This window comes from Ostrea edulis, chromosome 6, assembly GCF_947568905.1.
Source record: "Ostrea edulis chromosome 6, xbOstEdul1.1, whole genome shotgun sequence".
Classification (NCBI taxonomy): Eukaryota; Metazoa; Mollusca; class Bivalvia; order Ostreida; family Ostreidae; genus Ostrea; species Ostrea edulis.
This window is the reverse complement of record NC_079169.1, coordinates 76,657,325-76,676,456: the sequence shown is the minus strand read 5'-3', so window position 1 is coordinate 76,676,456 and position 19,132 is coordinate 76,657,325. Positions and strand designations below refer to the sequence as shown.

Below are 19,132 nucleotides of genomic sequence, written 5' to 3'. Positions count from 1 at the left end.
TTTCAAAGACGCTCTGTTTTACAAAATTCTTGTAAATCAGACGATAACAGAGGTGTTGTGGAGCGTAGCGTAACGCCCTCTGGTGAGAGATTGCGTTACGGTAACGTCAATATTGAACGCTCATACTCGGAATGTTTCGGGCGCATACAATTTACGCAATGCGAAGTTAGCGTTCAATAAATTCTCAGGATATTGAACGCTAACGTTCTTTAGATTTTACGCAGATTTTATATTAGACTATTTATTAGCTATATAATAATGACGTTACCGTAACGACGTAAACAAGCCAAAATGGCAGACGACGGTTCTCCGAATCTGACAGAGCCGGTATTTGATATTTACTTAGGCAAAATGTTTTACTGTACATGAATTATGATGTCCCCATTCACAAAATCAGTTTGCTTCATGCATTAATGACGGGTTAAATATTGAACAGTTAAGAAATGCATGCTGATATTGCACACCTTCACCTTAGATGTCAATATTGACGAATTCTCGTCTATTTTGGAGTATTTTGAATGAAAAGGGATATAATTTGACAACTAAATACTTTAGCTATATAATAAAAGGGTTATTGAACTTAAATAGGTGAATATTGGCACTCGTTGGCTGTCGAAATGCACTCGCAAGCTCGTGCATTTTTACAGCCAACTCGTGCCAATATTTACCAATATAAGTTCAATAACCCTATATAACATTGTGCTTACGAAGTGATATCGGTATTGATCGTTTAAAAGATGGTTGTTATTGCCCTTGTTCCTGTGTGTCATGACTCTGTACATGTAGGAGTAATTTGCGCTAGCGAAGATTCCTTTGCTGTCGATATCGATGATATCGTATCGATTTCGATTCATGATCATTTTGTAATTGATCGCTATCGCACTTGGCTACTTTGTGGTTTTATTTTATATTTGTGTATTAATCCTTTTTTGTGTTTGCATTGGTATTTTTTGTGTTGTAATTTTAATCTTATAGGGATGTAAATATGGCATTGCTGATAACTTTTATAAAGTGATTGGATATAAAACATTCAACATAAAAAATGTACGTGTCTTACACTTTTATCATACAAATGGCGTTGATCTATAACATCATTGATGTTTTGATATTTCCTAAAGAAAATCACCTTGCAGTGTATCTTATATTCCGATTGAATCCGACTGTAATGCTTATCTTCCGATTGAATTAGACTGTAATACTTATCTTCTGATTGAATCCGACTATGATTTTTATCTTACGATTGAATCCGAATGTAATACTTATCTTCTGATTGAATCCAAATGTAATACTTATCTTCTGATTGAATCCAAATGTAATACTTATCTTCTGATTGAATCCGACTGTAATACTTATCTTCTGATTGAATCCAAATGTAATACTTATCTTCTGATTGAATTAGACTGTAATACTTATCTTCTGATTGAATCCGACTGTAATACTTATCTTCTGATTGAATCCGACTGTAATACTTATCTTCTGATAGAATCCGACTGTAATGCTTATATTCCGATTGAATTAGACTGTAATACTTATCTTCCTATTGAATTAAACTATGCTTATCGAAAATACTTATATCGCAAGTACAAACAATATACAACGTGAAATGATATATGTTTACCATGTTTGATATTTAACTCTTCCAAATTTCGTTTTTGTTTGTTGTTTGACGTCCTATACGCCGATTTCAACCCGGTATGGCACCCAATGCTGTAGCAGGAATGGTCTTTTTAAGGTGATGTCTGAAAGATCCGCGACTTGCATTTCAGTACCAATGACTACAGGTCAACCACCGTCATCAGAGATAAGAATATTAATTTAAAAAAACCCACATCAACACATTAAACAACAACTGCTGACCGAACAACAGAGCTAACAACAGCTGTAGATCAAACAACATAACCCACAACGGAGTTAACAACAGCTGTAAATCAAACAACATAACCCACAACGGAGTTAACAACAGCTGTAAATCAAACAACATAACCCACAACGGAGTTAACAACAGCTGTAAATCAAACAACATAACTCACAACGGAGTTAACAACAGCTGTAAATCAAACAACATAACTCACAACGGAGTTAACAACAGCTGTAAATCAAACAACATAACCCACAACGGAGTTAACAACAGCTGTAGATCAGACAACATAACCCAAAACGGAGTTAACAACAGCTGTAGATCAAACAACATAACCCACAACGGAGTTAACAACAGCTGTAGATCAGACAACATAACCCACAACGGAGTTAACAACAGCTGTAGATCAGACAACATAACCCACAACGGAGTTAACAACAGCTGTGTAGCAAATAACATAACCCACAACGGAGTTAACAACAGCTGTGTATCAAACAACATAACTCACAACGGAGTTAACAACAGCTGTAGATCAGACAACATAACCCACAACGGAGTTAACAACAGCTGTAGATCAGACAACATAGCCCACAACGGAGTAAACAACAGCTGTAGATCAGACAACATAGCCCACAACGGAGTAAACAACAGCTGTAGATCAAACAACATAACCCAAAACGGAGTAAACAACAGCTGTAGATCAAACAACATAACCCACAACGGAGTTAATAACAGCTGTAGATCAGACAACATAACCCACAACGGAGTAAACAACAGCTGTAGATCAAACAATATAACCCACAACGGAGTTAACAACAGCTGTGTATCAAACAACATAACCCACAACGGAGTTAACAACAGCTGTAGATCAAACAACATAACCCACAACGGAGTTAACAACAGCTGTGTAGCAAACAACATAATCCATAACGGAGTCAACAACAGCAATCTAATTAAAATCAGACTTCTTCGATCCGCGCCGTATACTTTGCGTAAGAAAATCTGACATAACCCGATTAGGGGTCATGTTCATGTGAACTTTATGCTAGCCAATCAGCGCGTCGGCTATGAAGACGTCGGTATTCACAATTCAAGGAAAATGGCTGCGATTGTTTGGTTTGAAAGAAAACACATCGCAGCTAGATGCGACGTCACAATGTACCGTTTACGTCGACTGGCGTTATATACCTCGCGTTATTTAAGTAAACCATCTTAAAAACTATTCAAATCGTACCCATCCCTATTCATACATAAATCGGAATTCACAATTAATTTAATTTGGATATATTTCATATCGTACGATTTGTTGTTTGTATGAACGGAATAGATTCGGCATTATCGCCAAAGTTTAGAATTCCTTATGTGAGAACAACAATTTTATAGTGTGCAATAAACTTCGTGGGAAAGCGATTACTGCAACTTGTTTACGAATTGCCGGGAACCGCCTGAATAGCCATCATTGTCCGTATGGCGCAATCTGACTGGCTGATAGTTCTCATGAATATTCCAAGCAAAAGATCATGTGGACATGACCCCCATTGCGGTTATGTCAGATCCTATTATAGCGATTGTGAGCGTATCCAAGGATCTGATTTTAATTAGATTGTCAACAACAGCTGTAGACAACAACATCTGAATCTGCAACAACACACACACACACCGAGGTAAGGACTAGTATGGCGTCGTCTTCTACAGCCCCTGTAGGAGATGTTTAAAGTCCACGAATGGGACCACCGTAAGGATAGTGCAATGGCACCACCGTAAGGACAGTGTAATGACACCACCGTAAGGACAGTGTAATGACACCACCGTAAGGATAGTGTAATGGTACCACCGTAAGGATAGTGTAATGGCACCACCGTAAGGATAGTGTAATGGTATCACCGTAAGGATAGTGTAATGGCACCACCGTAAGGACAGTGTAATGACACCACCGTAAGGATAGTGTAATGGTACCACTGTAAGGATAGTGTAATGGCACCACCGTAAGGATAGTGTAACTGATCCTCGAACAACTGGACCTCCGGAAACTTTAAAGACAAGAGAAGGCTTGCGTGAAAGTTAGTATCACTGCCCACAGCCGGTGACTGATCTCCTCGCCAGACGACACAGTGAAAGTTATTATCACTGCCCACAGCCGGTGACTACTGATCTCCTCGCCATACGACACACCCTCTCCTAATATGTAGGCAGCGTGCACGTGGGGACAATGACTATCAATTCGTTATTCTGCAGGTAGTTTTGATAAACCTTCCCCGAATGATTAGTCTTTTCAAATCGAAATCGGGAACCTTAAAAAGAAATTCTGAAACTAAGAAAAGTAGAAGAAATAAAATTGATTGTTCAACCTTATCTTTAATCATGCGAATGACCATGCTTTGCCATACGAGTAAAGGCACCTGTATATATACAACATAACAACATTGATACTTAATCTGTATTGACATTTTTCAATGACCAATGATGTTATACATTCTGAATAGAACAAAAACCATGTCGAAATCATAGAACCCCCCCCTCCCCCCAACACTCAACTGATCTGATCTCTCGGATATAGTAATTGTTCACCAATTTTCATTTCATCATTTCTCCTTTTACTCGTATTACATAGAGCATGGTATAACGACATATTGTATTATCAATGGTGTTGTATTAAATTTATTTACACATGCCACATGAAAACACAATAATTGTCCACTTTCTACAGCTGGTCAATGACTGGAGTACATTTCGACGTAACATGTTAATAATAGAGGCGATGTTTTTCATCTTTCGCGCACGAGGTATTTGTCTTTGAAGAGCTGGGGTTGTAATGTCTAATACTAGGGGATGAATTGATGCCATTATAAAGCCACCGTCACTGTTCACGCTTTGGCACTTTGAAGTTGAAACATCGCTGGTAGTTGTTAATAGTCAAAATATCAATAAATCTCCTGTAAAACCCAATAATGACTTTAGTAAACAGTGTCGCTTTCTGTGATTGATACAGTATTGAATGTGATAATCAAAGTTTTAAGAAATTAGATAAAGAGAGAATGACCGAATATTGAACGAAGATATTAAATTCAGCGGAGACAAAGACAGGGGGTATCGGAATCATTACGATGGAAGATAAAATCATTATCTTCAAAGACTAAAGTACATCAACAGTCATAAAGATGAGACATCTGCAGAATGTCCATGGAAAGTTCAATGTCGCTGATGTAACCAAATTCTTTGAATTGGAAAGCTATTTCATCTTGTTTTGGAAAATAATAATAATAATAAAAAAAGAAAGAAAATTAAAAAAAAAAATACAACAACAAAATAACAGAACATAAATTCGATGAAAATTACATAAAAGCATTAAAGCTACTATCAACAATATTTGATGTGAAATATCGTCATCTATGGCAGTTTTTAGATGTTATATGGATAAATGTGCATCTGGACACCCACTGTGATATTAAAATATCTACTATGTTTCTACTATAATTTCTATGTAAACTATTACGGTTTACTTCGGCGGCTGGCACTTCTCCTAGACTCCTAACGATCTGCTCTCTTGTATTAGAATAAATCATACATGAATACATTAGACCGACTAAAACAAACTCTAAAATTGGAATCAAACGAAAGCAAGGTCCATAGATCTTAACAGTCATCTGGGTGTCGCACACTTTATACCTTGCATGTGTATATAGGAAGTATTGCCTGTTGATGGTGCAGCAAGAATTTCAAAGGAGCCAGCCAATAGATTTTTTTTTATAATAAGATGAATGTGTTAAAAAAAAAACAAAAAAAAAAAACCATGCCACATTGTTACTGATCACCTTCGCTTGCCAAGGGTGACGAAACCCGTAAGTCAGAAGTGTTAAACGTAACTGTAGGAATGTTAAATTGCCATACTCATAACTAGTGCAATGCCGATCCAGTGGAGTGGAGTGTATGTTGTTAAGCAATGCCTTACCCGTTGAATGTTTAGATTGACATGCGTATTTGAAACTTTTAAGTTGTCAGTGTGTCATTCTTTGATAAGTATAAATGCAAAATTTGTTTTGAAGTACAGGTAAATCCTTCATTTGTTCTCACATACATGTATCGTTTGGGTTCGAATTTACTATTAAAGATTAAAATATATGGAACTCAAAACATACATGTAGGGTATCCAAGTTCACCGATTAGAAAGCTCCAAGTGATTGAAAATATCACGGCCATTTTGACCGGTTCCTTTATTCACCTTGAAAAGATAAAGACCTAAAACGATTTAGAGACTCGAATATTAATTTTGATTAATAATGATTCAATGTAGTATATAAATCATTCTAATGACAGGTGTTAGTAAAGACACACAGCTCTTAGTATGTATATTTTCACCCAAACCACATTTACGCAGGTGTATGACGTTTTATAATGATAATCCTTTGGGGTAGTTAGTTGTACCAGCCACAGTACATCCAGTTTTACAATTTTCACTTTGAGCTATTACGGACTTCATTTTATGAATTGGAGTAATAAATTCAACTTATATAGGATATCTTCTGTTGCACTTTCTATGTAATTGCTTGTAGTATATTACAAACATTCTGTCAAGCGTTCCGTGCGCTAGTCGCGAAATATAAGTGAGGTTTGCGTAACGCGCCCTCTGGTGAGAGAATTATATAACATTTGGGTTACTTTTTTCATCGGCGAACTTGGGTATCCTATATTTGGAGTTCTTTATCTTTAATAGTAAATTCCGATATGTTCTATTAACCTTTGAAATTGAAACCTCATTGTTTACACAACTCAAAAAGTTTTGTCCCCCCCACCCATAAATGTTCCAAATTTGAAGACAAATGATGATGTACTTTTATAGATGTAATGTAAGCAGACGATCACGGACCATTATCAATTGCAATATATCACCTGAATGACTCGTATGACCTAAAAACAAAAAAACCGCGATAGACGAGTTCGACTCTTGATTTCATTCGTGGTGTAGTAAACCTGGTAAAATTGAAAAATATTTCATAACAATATTTTCAAATCATCCTTTTTAAAGGCTAATAAATTAATTATAAATCAATACCTTCGACCATGCCATAGAACGTTCTGTGACCCAATAAGCAATGAAAGCAATATGAAACGGAAGCTTTTTAATCAAACCCGGGAAAACAAGGCAAAGCATGTAAATTACCTTGGTAAATTGGTCATATGCCTTTCTTTCACCGACAGACCCTCGTGAATAACAAAATTTCAGGAAATGCCATTCAACCCCTTTTCCTGGAGACAAAGAACAAAGCTGACATGAATACATTACAAGATTAAGGGTTACTAACAATTTTTGCAAAGTGCGTTACACATGCATAAATCATTGATTCCCACACGTCTCTTTCCTCGTTTTAAATATAGTGTGTAACAGGAAGGAACAAAATGCAACGTACCAGACCAGGATTCGAACCCGGGACTCCTGAATTCTATAGTCAGGTGCTCTACCAACTGAGGTATCTCTGGCCACCGGCGATCGAACCCGTCTGACCGCCACATTTCTCCCTCCTTAAATGACTTCACACCTTGAAGACATCAACCCAGGATATTTTTCCCCGGCAGGCCTTTTTACCTGTCAATTCCAAGGGCTGGTCTTAGGCACCAAATGAAAGGTGAAGATAACGAACAGAGGTCAAACACATAACTCCTATAAGCAAAACAAAATAGAGAGTTGGGCAAACATGGACCCCTGGACACACCAGAGGTGGGAGCAGGTGCCTATAGGAGGAGTAAGCATCCCCTGTCGACCGGTCACACCCGCCTTGAGCCCTATATCTTGATCAGGTAAACGGAGTTATCCGTAGTCAAAATCATGGTGCCAAGAACGGCCTAACAATCGGTATGAAAAACGTCAGACAGCATTTTACCCAATAATAGGTTGTATTGGCAAATGTAACAAGAAGGGAGAAAATGCAACGGATCAGACCGGGATTTGAAACCGAGCCCCCTGGATCTCTAGTCTGGTGCTCTACCATACTGAGCTATGTGATCACTGGCGATCGAACCCGTCTGACCGCCACAATTGTATAATGAACGAAGACGTTATTTAACTAGCGACCGCCACTAAATTTACCTAGTGACCACCTGCTATTCAACTCCCTCTCTCTCTCTCTCTCTCTCTCTCTCTCTCTCTCTCTCTCTCTCTTTCTTTCTTTCTCTCCTCTTTTTCAAATCGAAAGGTGCATGATCAACTGCCAACCCCTCTCCAATGATTAGTAATTGCAGATGCGTTTTACAATTAAGAGCATTATCGTTTGTACATTGACCTTGTGGTCAATTTATAAATTCATTTGAATGTTCATGATTTTGGGAGTTGAACTTTGTTCAACTTACATAGGTCATCACAAACTGCGAGTATAAGTAGAGCCCACAATCTCACCTATTTCTTCAGCAAAAAACGTGTATTCCGTACAGGAAGTTACGTCACGAAGTGACCTAATCCGTAGCTATATAGGCAAACGATCGGCTTTATTATTAATCCGTAGCTGTATAGAGAAACGATCGGCTTTATTATTAATCCGTAGCTGTATAGAGAAACGATCGGCTTTATTATTAATCCGTAGCTGTATAGAGAAACGATCGGCTTTATTATTAATCCGTTGCTGTATAAAGAAACGATCGGCTTTATTATTAATCCGTAGCAGTATAGGAAACGATCGGCTTTATTATTAATCCGTAGCAGTATAGGAAACGATCGGCTTTATTATTAATCCGTAGCAGTATAGAGAAACGATCGGCTTTATTATTAATCCGTTGCTGTGGGCCCTATAGGGAAACGATCGGCTTTATTGTTAATCTGTAGCTATACAGGGAAACTATCGGCTTTATTATTAATCCGTTGCTGTAGGCCCTATAGGGAAACGATCGGCTTTATTATTTCTGAGCCATAGTGGAATAGAAATAAAGTCCTTGTTTTCGAAATGTTGTATGGCAGCCTCCAATTAATTTACTTACTGTTCTGTCATTTTTATACGCATGCGTGTTATTGTGCGTGAGTGTGTTATTATACATGTAATAATTATTTTGTTTTACTGCATGATTGTTTTGGGGGTTTTTTAAATGTCAATAAGAAATTTATAATTTCCAATTACTATAAGATAAATCCTTTTCCATCAATACATGTACAAGGTTTCATTATTAAGATATAACTTAGAGAGTTTTTAGATACATGTGGGTTATGTAACCTTGGAATCTCTAAATGTTTTATACCAAATGTCAGTTTTCACAGCATACAAGATGAATTGATAGTCTGAAGAAATTTACTTTTGGGGATATAAACGATCCATTTATTCGTTTAGAGATATTAATGCTTGGGGGCGGCTGTTGGTGATTTTCACATTAAATTTAATATCTTATAATTCCATCTACTCGTTAATGAATATTGAATGGCACATGGGTGATACCTGAATACAAACATCGATAGTGTAGATACTTTGATTTCACCTTGGGATATCTTATACTAGATTATGATTTTCTGCATATCTAGTCAACCGGTCGTAATAAATTTAGCTTGGGCAAATGCTCTACAGCGCTTCAGCGTGATGGTGGTCCTGGAATTTCTATTACTAGGAATTTTACCTTTGGGTAAGTCTACAGAAAACGGTTAGAATCCTTAAACTCCCAAAAAATTTACAGAATGTTTAAATCAAATTAAAATTGTAATTCAACATATTTTCAGAACATCTGACTTTTTTGTTGCTATGGTAACAGTTTTGGTTCACAAACTTAGAATTAAAAAATTAGAAAAAGTGAATACCACAATTATGAATGGCATAATGAACATTTCAATTAATGAAAATAATACATGTATAGCATTACTTTTGAGGGATAGACACTGATTAATAATATTCTAAACTAACTTCGAACAACGAAAGTTGATTAGTATCAAGGAGGAGAAAATATGGTCCGTAGTCCTAATCTCAGGTGATGTTTGGCTTTTTTGTCCCATTATTATTACTATAATAGTAACACTGTGTTTAGAGAAAATGACACGATTAGTGCATCACTATGGCAGAGCGTTTTACTATTTATTCGAAAATAAGATATCTCTCTAGAAAAAATATATCTTTTAGATATCGTTTTCACTTAGAGAGATATCTCTTTCATTTCGAGATGTTCATTACACTTTAATAAATATCTTTTTTACATCGAAAGATACATTTGCACCTCTTTCATTTAGAAGAAATTTTCGTTTATTCAGAGAGATATTTCTTTAAGTTGGAAAGATATCTCTTTAACTTAAAGTGATATCTTTATAAGACTTTACATTCATGAGAGACATTTTAAAACCAAGATATATTTTCAAGCGTCCGAAGAAGATACAAAAATTGAAAAGAGATACACGTATCTCACTAAGTTAAAAAGAAATGTTCGTCGATTATTTTAATTCTGGTCGTATTCGCACGGAATGTTCTTGTCAAATTTCAGCCAAAGGTTCAGAGACAGGGGGAATCAATATAAAACCCATTTTAAAACTTGACTATTTCCTACTAGTCAGTGGAGCAATTATTTTAGAAATTAAGTTTGCGTTTTCGTGGATTTTGCATGGTAACCTCTATGGAGCGCCAAATTAACATAAATTCAAATAATTGAAGATATCTTCAATTATTTGAAGATATCATCAATTCAATTATTGCTCTCTTTAATTGAATTAATGCGTTCATTAAATCAATTATTGCTCTCGTCAATTGAATTCATGCCCGCATCAATTGAATTGAAGAGAGCAATAATTGAATTAATGCGCGCATCAAATCTATTATTGCTCTCTTCAATTCAATTGATGAGAACATCAATTTAGTAGAATTATTGCTCGCAATAATTAATTTAGAGCTCGGTGTACATAATTTGATGATCTCTTTAATTCAATTGAAGATATCTTTATATCATTTACAATGCTTTTGTATAAGGAATTAATGCGCGCATCATTTCTTTTAAAGAGTGCAACAATTCAGTTGAAGATATCTTTAATTCAATTGTGAATATGTTGAATTGAAGATATCTTTAATTTTATAGTTGCTCTCTCTCTCTCTAAAAGAATTATTGCTCTCTTTAAATAAATTAATGCGCGCATCAATTCAATTATTGCTCTCATCAATTGATTTAATGCGCGCATTACATCAATTATTGCTCTCTTCAATTGAATTGTAGCGCGCACCAATTCAATTGTTGATATCATTAATTCATTTGAAGAGATCATTAATTCAATTAAAGCGCGCATCAATTCAGCTGAAGAATTAATGCTATCATCAATTCAATTAATGCGCGCAATAATTCAGAATTGAAGATATCATTAATTATTTGAAGAGATCTTTAATTCAATTGTTGCGCGCATCAAATGAATTGATGATATCTTCAAATAATTGAAGATATCTTCAATTATTTGAGTTTATGTTAATTTGGCGCTCCATAAACCTCCGAGGTTGAGATATGTTGCTTGGAAATATCAAGGCTATTTCGAGACCAAAGAGGTTATCTTGCATCATCCACGAAAACAAGAACTTTATTTCTATTCTACTATGGCTCAAAAAAAAAAAAATACAGCCGATCGTTTACCTTCGTGACATCATGACAGTTTTCGAAACGGAGTAGGACTATATTATATTTCATATATGAAGATACCTCATATAATTTACAATTTATAAGATATCTCATAACATATATATAATACCTTATAAACTATGATATATCATAAACTTCATAAGATATCTTATATATTAAACAAGATATCTCAAAGTTTATGAGATATCATTTAAGATATATGAGATATCTTATAAACTTTCATAAGATATCTTATAAAGTTTTATAAGATATCTTATAAAAATTATTCATAAATATCTTATAAAATATATAGGATATCTTATAACGTTTATGAGTCTATACTTTATAAAGAAAAAAACTAAGATATATCATATTTTTTATAAGATATCTTATAAAACTGATGAGATATCTTTAAAGAAGAATACTGTTTTCTCCTATATAACACTATTACGAGCAATACCTATTCATCACTGTATAAATCCACTACGGGGTCAACAGAGGTCACGGTTGTGTGTATGAACATTTGTTAAAAATAGGTAACAGGTACTACTTTTACAAATTTATACAAAGAGAGCCTTGAACGTGTACTACAAAGTCATTGTGAAAATTATAAGAATATATAAAATTATGAATTAAAACGAGTCTACTTCTATAATTCTATGAATTTATAAGATTCCTCAATATTTGTGTAGAGCAACAAAAATAGTGTGGACAATATTCATTGCCCCAAAGTAAAAGATGATGATATTTAAATCAAGTCAAAATAGATTAAAAGATTGTTTAACGTATTTAATACAGACATAGAAATACTGATAATATAGATTTATCTTTCTGTTTTTCACCATCGTCGGTTACCCACGGGTGCTTCTATTCGATTCTCTCCATCATCACCATGAGGGAGCGTGAGTGGACTCAAAACCGTAGTTTGCGACGATGGTTTTCCACAAGAACATGAAAGAGTATTAATAATATTTCATCTGCATAAAGCATATCAAAATAGCGTTTGAAATGAAAAAAAAAAAAATTAAACGGCAGTTTTGAAAAAAAAAAATTGTAATTATCTTTCTATACAGACTTTATTGATTAAAGTGATTGATAATTATCCTGCTTCAGTAAGTAAATCTATAAATAGTGAATTCCATTTCTAAACAGCGTCAAATACGAACAAGATGATCTCATGAATACTTCATCTGATTTTGTTGACGGGTGGGTGGGTGGTTTTCTTTTTTTATTTATCTGTCGTTAATTTTCCCTGTATGAATTTCTTTTCCTTCAAAATAACACCATTTTAAAAGTTCCTCATCCTGTTTTGGAATTGAAATATTCCCCACAAACCAGAATGAAAGGAGCAGGAGCGAAACCCTTAACGGATTATATTGAGATTTTTGGGGCCGAATATTTTAACTCTGGTGATTCCATGAACGATTTCATGACGCATTGAAATTCATCATCTGCGGTGCTTACACTTACAATTCCCTAACTCGACTTGTCTGACCCCCCCCCCCCCCCTCCAAATTTTGTTCAAAATAAATGCTTTCATTGGTCATTAACATATACATTGTATTCCTATGCCATTGAAATTTTTTTTAAGAATAAAATGGTTGTTATCATTTTCCCAGCTATTGCCCCGTTAAGATCGTTTTATCGACAGGATAACAATATTGCAAAATGGTCAGGAAATCTCTCTGATTTGATGCATGGCTTGTACAGTCAATCCTATGCCCCCCTGAGAGGTAAAATCTCTTTCCCCACAGAGAATGATCATTTTGTTGTTTAAAACCTTTTAGTTTTTTGAAAATAGTATTCTTGCTTTTGAAGTTGGTGTTTGTTAGGTAAAGTTGAGGAAGAGTTAGTGATTTTTCGGGGGTTGGGATGACTGTTGGCATTTCTAAAGTTGCTTTCATGTGGTGATCTAGGTTTTTACTTTTCAATAAGAAAGATGTTTTCCGAGAGAACTGTGCATGACGTGAAAAGTTTTGCAATGGATGTTTCACTCTCTAGAGAAACAGAACGCAAAAGCTGCAAAATACTCCGTTTAAAACAGAAGTATAGTAAGCCATGGGTGTCGTTTAATCCATGACCATTGAGAAATTAACTGCCTTGTGTTTTTTCTTTCTTTTTAATATAGGTATGGAAGAACTACGTGATTTTTGTTGCGTGATTTTTCTTACCCTCAGTGAGATTATCATTTGGTTTTCCTTGGCTGCTCCTGCAATATGTCCATGCAAGATTAAATGTCATCAACTCCTCATTACTTCTTTTTTCGTTTCACTCTTGGTTAAAGTTGATCATACCATGTTCATAATCTAGTTTTTATTGGAGTTTTTTATTTTGCTTTTCTTGGTTTTTGTGTTCTTTTTTCCTGAGACTGAAAAATATTTTAACGAATTTTTACATTCACGTCATTCCTTTATTTGTTTTACCAAACGAGTCAACACACTGGCAAGTTTTAGACTTAAAGTTTGTTTCGTCTATGAAAAACAAGTTTGGGAAACAAACTACAAAGTGGTTTGGTTGCCAATTTTGAGGATTTCTATTTTGCGCATGAGACCACTTAATATATATGGATGGACTCATCTGTGAACTCTCATAAAAATGAACTGATCTATTGACAGGAACGTTAGGACAATATACTATAGATTCAGGACATTAACAACAATAGAATAGATAATTGATGAGTATTCTCCACCATTCATTGATTTAATAGTTTCATTTTTCAAGATTGATTGGAACGAATACTTGGTCTGAAACAGAGGTTTCATTAATATGTTTTAGATCAGTTTGGGATGGGCGCATTGCATCGTTTTTTTTGTTTTTTTTGTTGTTTTTTTTAAAGAAACAATACTTTTAAAAGTGTTTGACATGTTCAAAAACTTTAAAATACGCAAATGGATATGGTATTCTTCATCACGAAACTGCTGGAGACGACCCATACAAGTATTTGCCGTACATTATTAGGTGGACCATAAATGAAACAGGTCTCTGGCAAATGCGTAAATTTCAACCCGATTACAGTTGTGATCACCAAAAGAAGAAAACAGTTGTTTTTACGAAGTGTATGGTAATGTACAGAAACAAAAACAGAAAAGGAAAAACCACCAACCAACCAACCCCCAATTTAAAAACAACAACTGTCAAGGTTAAAAAATTCAAATGATTGACATTTTTTGCTTGAAAACCTAACGAGTACTAGGTACAAAATGAGCAGTTGCTGCCAAAGTGACTACATGCTTCCCCCAAACTCAGATAGAATAGTGATGAAGAGCAGTGGTATAACTTGCATGTAATGTCAGTCGCCAGATGTTTTCAGAAGTGGTCGTAATATGAAAGAATTTCATCTAATATATTGATATTTGTCAAAATACCAGGAGCCCAAACATCATTTAAGCAAGTAACATAATCTATACTAGCATACAAATCTATTCCTTCGACATTTTTTCTCACATGTTTACGATTTGTTCTATTTTGGACTCTGATATTCTATTTCATAAAGACAAAAAGACAAGCACATTCAAAACACCTCGGATTATCAGAATAAAAAAACCACAATAATAAATGTACACAACATTGTACTTTCTCGTCTCACTGGGCTATTTTAATCCTAGGGACAACGCTCCTCATAAATACTCCAGCAAACCATATCTACCAAAGCCTGGAGCCTTATGGTATATCTGCAGAGGGCAGGACCTTCCTTAACTTTAGCGTGAAGGGATGCGATGATGCGCATATTGCGGTTTTCCAAAAGAACCTTGACTTTAGCGAGATGGTGGAATTTGTCATAGGGGCGGTATCAAACTCTCGTTACGATATCAGAGAATACAGGAAGTACAGGGTGCGGTACCGGGTCATGGAACCCGGAGTCCTATTGAACTGTAAAGTATTTAAACCATTTTGGGTGTCCTGGGGACTCAATACAGCAGGTTACAGAAGCTGGTTGTTAGGTGTGGGTAGAGATGTCTTCTATAATGTCATTGGGAATTTCACAGACACGCAGATCGACAATGCCACGTGGACTGCCATTGGAATATCGTCTTACGTCCAACATGCACTGCAGTGGGAATTTGATATAGGTAAGACACTGACTTCATTTGCAGTATTTTGTATATAGTTTTGTAAATACCGAATCTGAGCAATAAAGAAAGTATATTTCAATCATTCCCAGAAAATGATACCACGACTCTGGCAGAATCAATCCCAAAAACCGACACCACGACTCTGACAGAATCATTTCCAGAAAATGATACCACGACTCTGACAGAATTGGCAACAGTTCCAGCAACAGTGCTGACAACCTCAGTTCAACTGAATGTGGCACCAAACGTAACTCATTCCCAGCTTTTGCATTCCGGGGCAACCACTGGTTTTTCGCCCCCACCGACATGCAACTCCAACGCCAACGAAATTTGTTTCTGCAAGACATTGACAACTCCAAATGAAGAGGAACTGCTGGAGTTGGTCAAAAACATTACCAATTCATTGAAAATAAGCAAAAAGGAAACCAATTCCTACAAAAGGTCCCTTATATCTATGAAGGATGATCGACAATCTGCACAAACGCTTGGTCACGTGGGGGTACTCGTTATCGTAATAGTTTTCGGGGGAATGTGTGCTGTGGATCTCCCGCGATTTCTGAAGTTTGTAAAGAAGTTTACCATTAGGAGTGTGTGGAATGCCTAGATCAATATTAGTAGTGCTCGTTTGATTGACATATCGCTAACGACAACAAATAATTGGCATGTGTTTTGGTACACGTTCTTGGAGTTGAAACGTTTTAAAAACGAAGCTGTAGTTCATGGTACGTGTTCAATGAATTTGTCTGATGGAATGATTTACTTTTACCTTTGGTTTAATATATGCAACAGTACATTAGCTTTCATGCAAGAGTCACATATTACCCTGTGAAATATAGATTAATACTTCATGAAATGTCCAGAATCTGAAATAAAATTGCTCTCTTGGTAGTCAACTTTCAGCATTTTAACCACTTTATTGACCTAGGGGTAGGATAGCCACGTATTGGGATTAGACAAGGAAAGGTTTGCCTGATTCTAGATTGAAGCTGCGGAGTTATTCCTTTCTACAGACAACACAGCAAGAAATCTTTGCTGCTTCATTGTTCATAATTTTCTGTATTAATTGTGACATGCAAATGACCTTTTGAAGCTTAGCATTAAAACCTATATTTCAAAGAGAAGTACAAAATATTGATATTATAAGGAATATGTGTTTAGTTTGATTGTTTTGTGAGGGATATGAAAACAAGAAGAACATGGTGTAATTTCTGAATACCCGGAAGCTGCAAATTACCCCTCCCCCCTCCCCGGTTTCTTTTGTTTTATTATCCTTATAATGCAATACAAAGGAACGTAAAGCGAATAAACAAACAAACCATTTGACAACAGTTCGCACTGCCACTACAATATCACACACTGAACAATATTGACGTGATATTCATCGCTTTTTCATCTTGGTAACTGACAAACATGGATAGCTCTAGGAAATGAGATGATGTCAACACAAGAGCTAATTTTTTTCCCCGCGAAGAGATGTCTTTGTTTCGCGTAATCAAGCTTTTAATTCGCGTTATTACACCTTTGATTTTTTTTTATTTCTATGCCCCTTGTCGTAAGATAGATGGGGAAAATAGCGTTTTTGTTTTGTGTTTGACTGTGTGTCTGTCTGTTCGAAACTTTAACTTTGCTCATGATTTTTGCATGGTAAATGATGGGGATCTCATATTTCATATATTCATTCCTTGTGACAAGACCTTTCATTAATTAGAATTCCGTAAGACTTACGACGATACAATGTTCAAATTTCAGTAATTACACCATTTGCTGGGATATGTAGTGTTTTAATTGTCCGGGTTCACCTCTCTTTGCGGACGACTTCTTTCAAGATCCTATATCTTGAAAGATTTGAATTAAAATGTAAAATCAAATTTTGTAGTGCCGTGAGGATCCGGGTTAGATTAGGTCCTCGGTACCCCTTCCTATTGTAAACCAATACACGAGATTGCTTGGTCCAACGTCTCCAATATCCTTAACAATTGCGCACTTTCAAACATTTGGCAAAATAACGCATGTAATCCAAACTGGCTTAAAGTCAAACTTATTTTACTTGATCAATTCAAGCAAAAGTGGAATTCTGACATTAAAACGCCATAAAAAACTATGAACTATAGAATGTACAAGGATGAATTGAAATTCGAAAAATATTTTAATATCCTACCCAGAAAAGCATCCGACGATGCCAGAAAAATTGCTATAACCTTTTTGTTAATTTCGAACCAGCTATCATCACTTGCCTAATGAAAGTGGAAGCTGGCGAAACGAGCCCAGAGAGACAAGACTTTGTAATAAATGTGATTTAAATGAAATTGGTGATGAATTCCACTGCATGTTTAATTGCAAGTTTCTGATTGATGTAAGAAAACAATGTTTATTACCGAAACAAATACGTTTCAAAAATATGATTACATTAAAAAATATGATGAATTCGAACAAGCAATTTTTTCTAAGAAAACCATGTTCCTTTATAAGAAATATTAATAAAATATGCTCTCCTACCCAATGACTACTCGAATCTAAAACTGCATATGTTGCCAATCTCAATACTCACACATGCCTTAAAACATTTAATGATTTATTACCATCACTTTTATATAAAATACTAAATCTCTGTATAGAATTGTGTAATTGTGATGAGAAAATAAATTCAGTTCAGTGCTTGTCGTAAGAAGCGACTAAATGGGGCGGTCCTTCGGATGAGATCGAAAAACCCGAGGTCCCGTGACACGATAAAGATCTCCTCTGCTCAAAGGCCGTAAGCGCCAAGCGAAGACTTAAATTTTGCAGTCCTTCGCCGGCACGGGTGACGTCTCCAAATGAGTGAAAAATTGTCGAGAGGGACGTTCAACCAGTATAAAACCAACCAAATGTACACATAAATCTCGGAATACCCCTTCCTAGAGACCTTTATCCGTTATCCTCGAAGGCTAATGGGACTAAGGTACACGTCGCCGAATCAGAGTCCCGCCAACGGTACATAATATGCCCGTGAAAAGCTAATATAGGGTGTTTTTCTCACACCTTGATTTGTAGAACTTGCCTTCAAGTAGTATCAGCAATCATCAGAGTGTGACATACTTTCTTTGCATCGAAAAAACAAGAGAAATCATGTACTCTCTATGTAATATTTTCACTTGGCATAAGATGTATGTGTTTACCTAGTTTAATGGTCCTTGCCCCAACGAATCGGTCTGCATCCTGCTAATACAATCTTGACCTTAAGAAACAAAAGGCATCCTCCACTTGGCATAAAGTGTATGTGTACAAAGCTTGACGGTTCTAGCCCCAAGAGTTCGGTTTGTATACTGCCTACAATATTTTCCTACTAAGAAATACTGTAACCTTGACCTTGAAAAATAATAGGCACCTTCCTCTCATCATGGTGATTAAATGTACCAAGTTTCAATATCCTGGAGCTTACGGTTTGGTTTGTATCCTGCCTATAAGGTTTTCCAACTATGTGATACTGTAACCTTGACCTTTAAAAAACAATAGGCATCTTCTTCTCATCATGGTGATTGAATGTAACAAGTTGCAATATCCTGGAGCTTACGGTTCAGTTTGTATCCTGCCTACAAGGTTTTCCTACTAAGTAATACTATGACCTTGAAAAACAATAGACATCTTCCTCTCATCATGGTGATCAAATATAACAAAT

General features: G+C 35.7%; 1 protein-coding gene across 1 annotated transcript; it reads left to right on the top strand.

Moving 5' to 3' along the window:
• Nucleotides 1–15,041: 15,041 nt before the first annotated feature.
• On the top strand, nucleotides 15,042–16,529 carry LOC125648352 (uncharacterized). Its single transcript, XM_048875364.2, has 2 exons — nucleotides 15,042–15,474; nucleotides 15,567–16,529. The coding sequence occupies exons 1-2, from the start codon at nucleotides 15,168–15,170 to the stop codon at nucleotides 16,079–16,081; spliced, it is 822 nt and encodes a 273-aa protein (XP_048731321.2). The 5' UTR covers nucleotides 15,042–15,167; the 3' UTR covers nucleotides 16,082–16,529.
• Nucleotides 16,530–19,132: the final 2,603 nt, after the last annotated feature.

Excerpts from the sequence above, each read along its gene's own strand:
- LOC125648352 (XM_048875364.2), top strand. The coding sequence starts at position 15,168 with ATGGTGGAATTTGTCATAGGGGCGGTATCAAACTCTCGTTACGATATC. Across the intron at positions 15,475-15,566 it reads GCAGTGGGAATTTGATATAG|AAAATGATACCACGACTCTG; the intron begins GTAAGACACTGA and ends AATCATTCCCAG.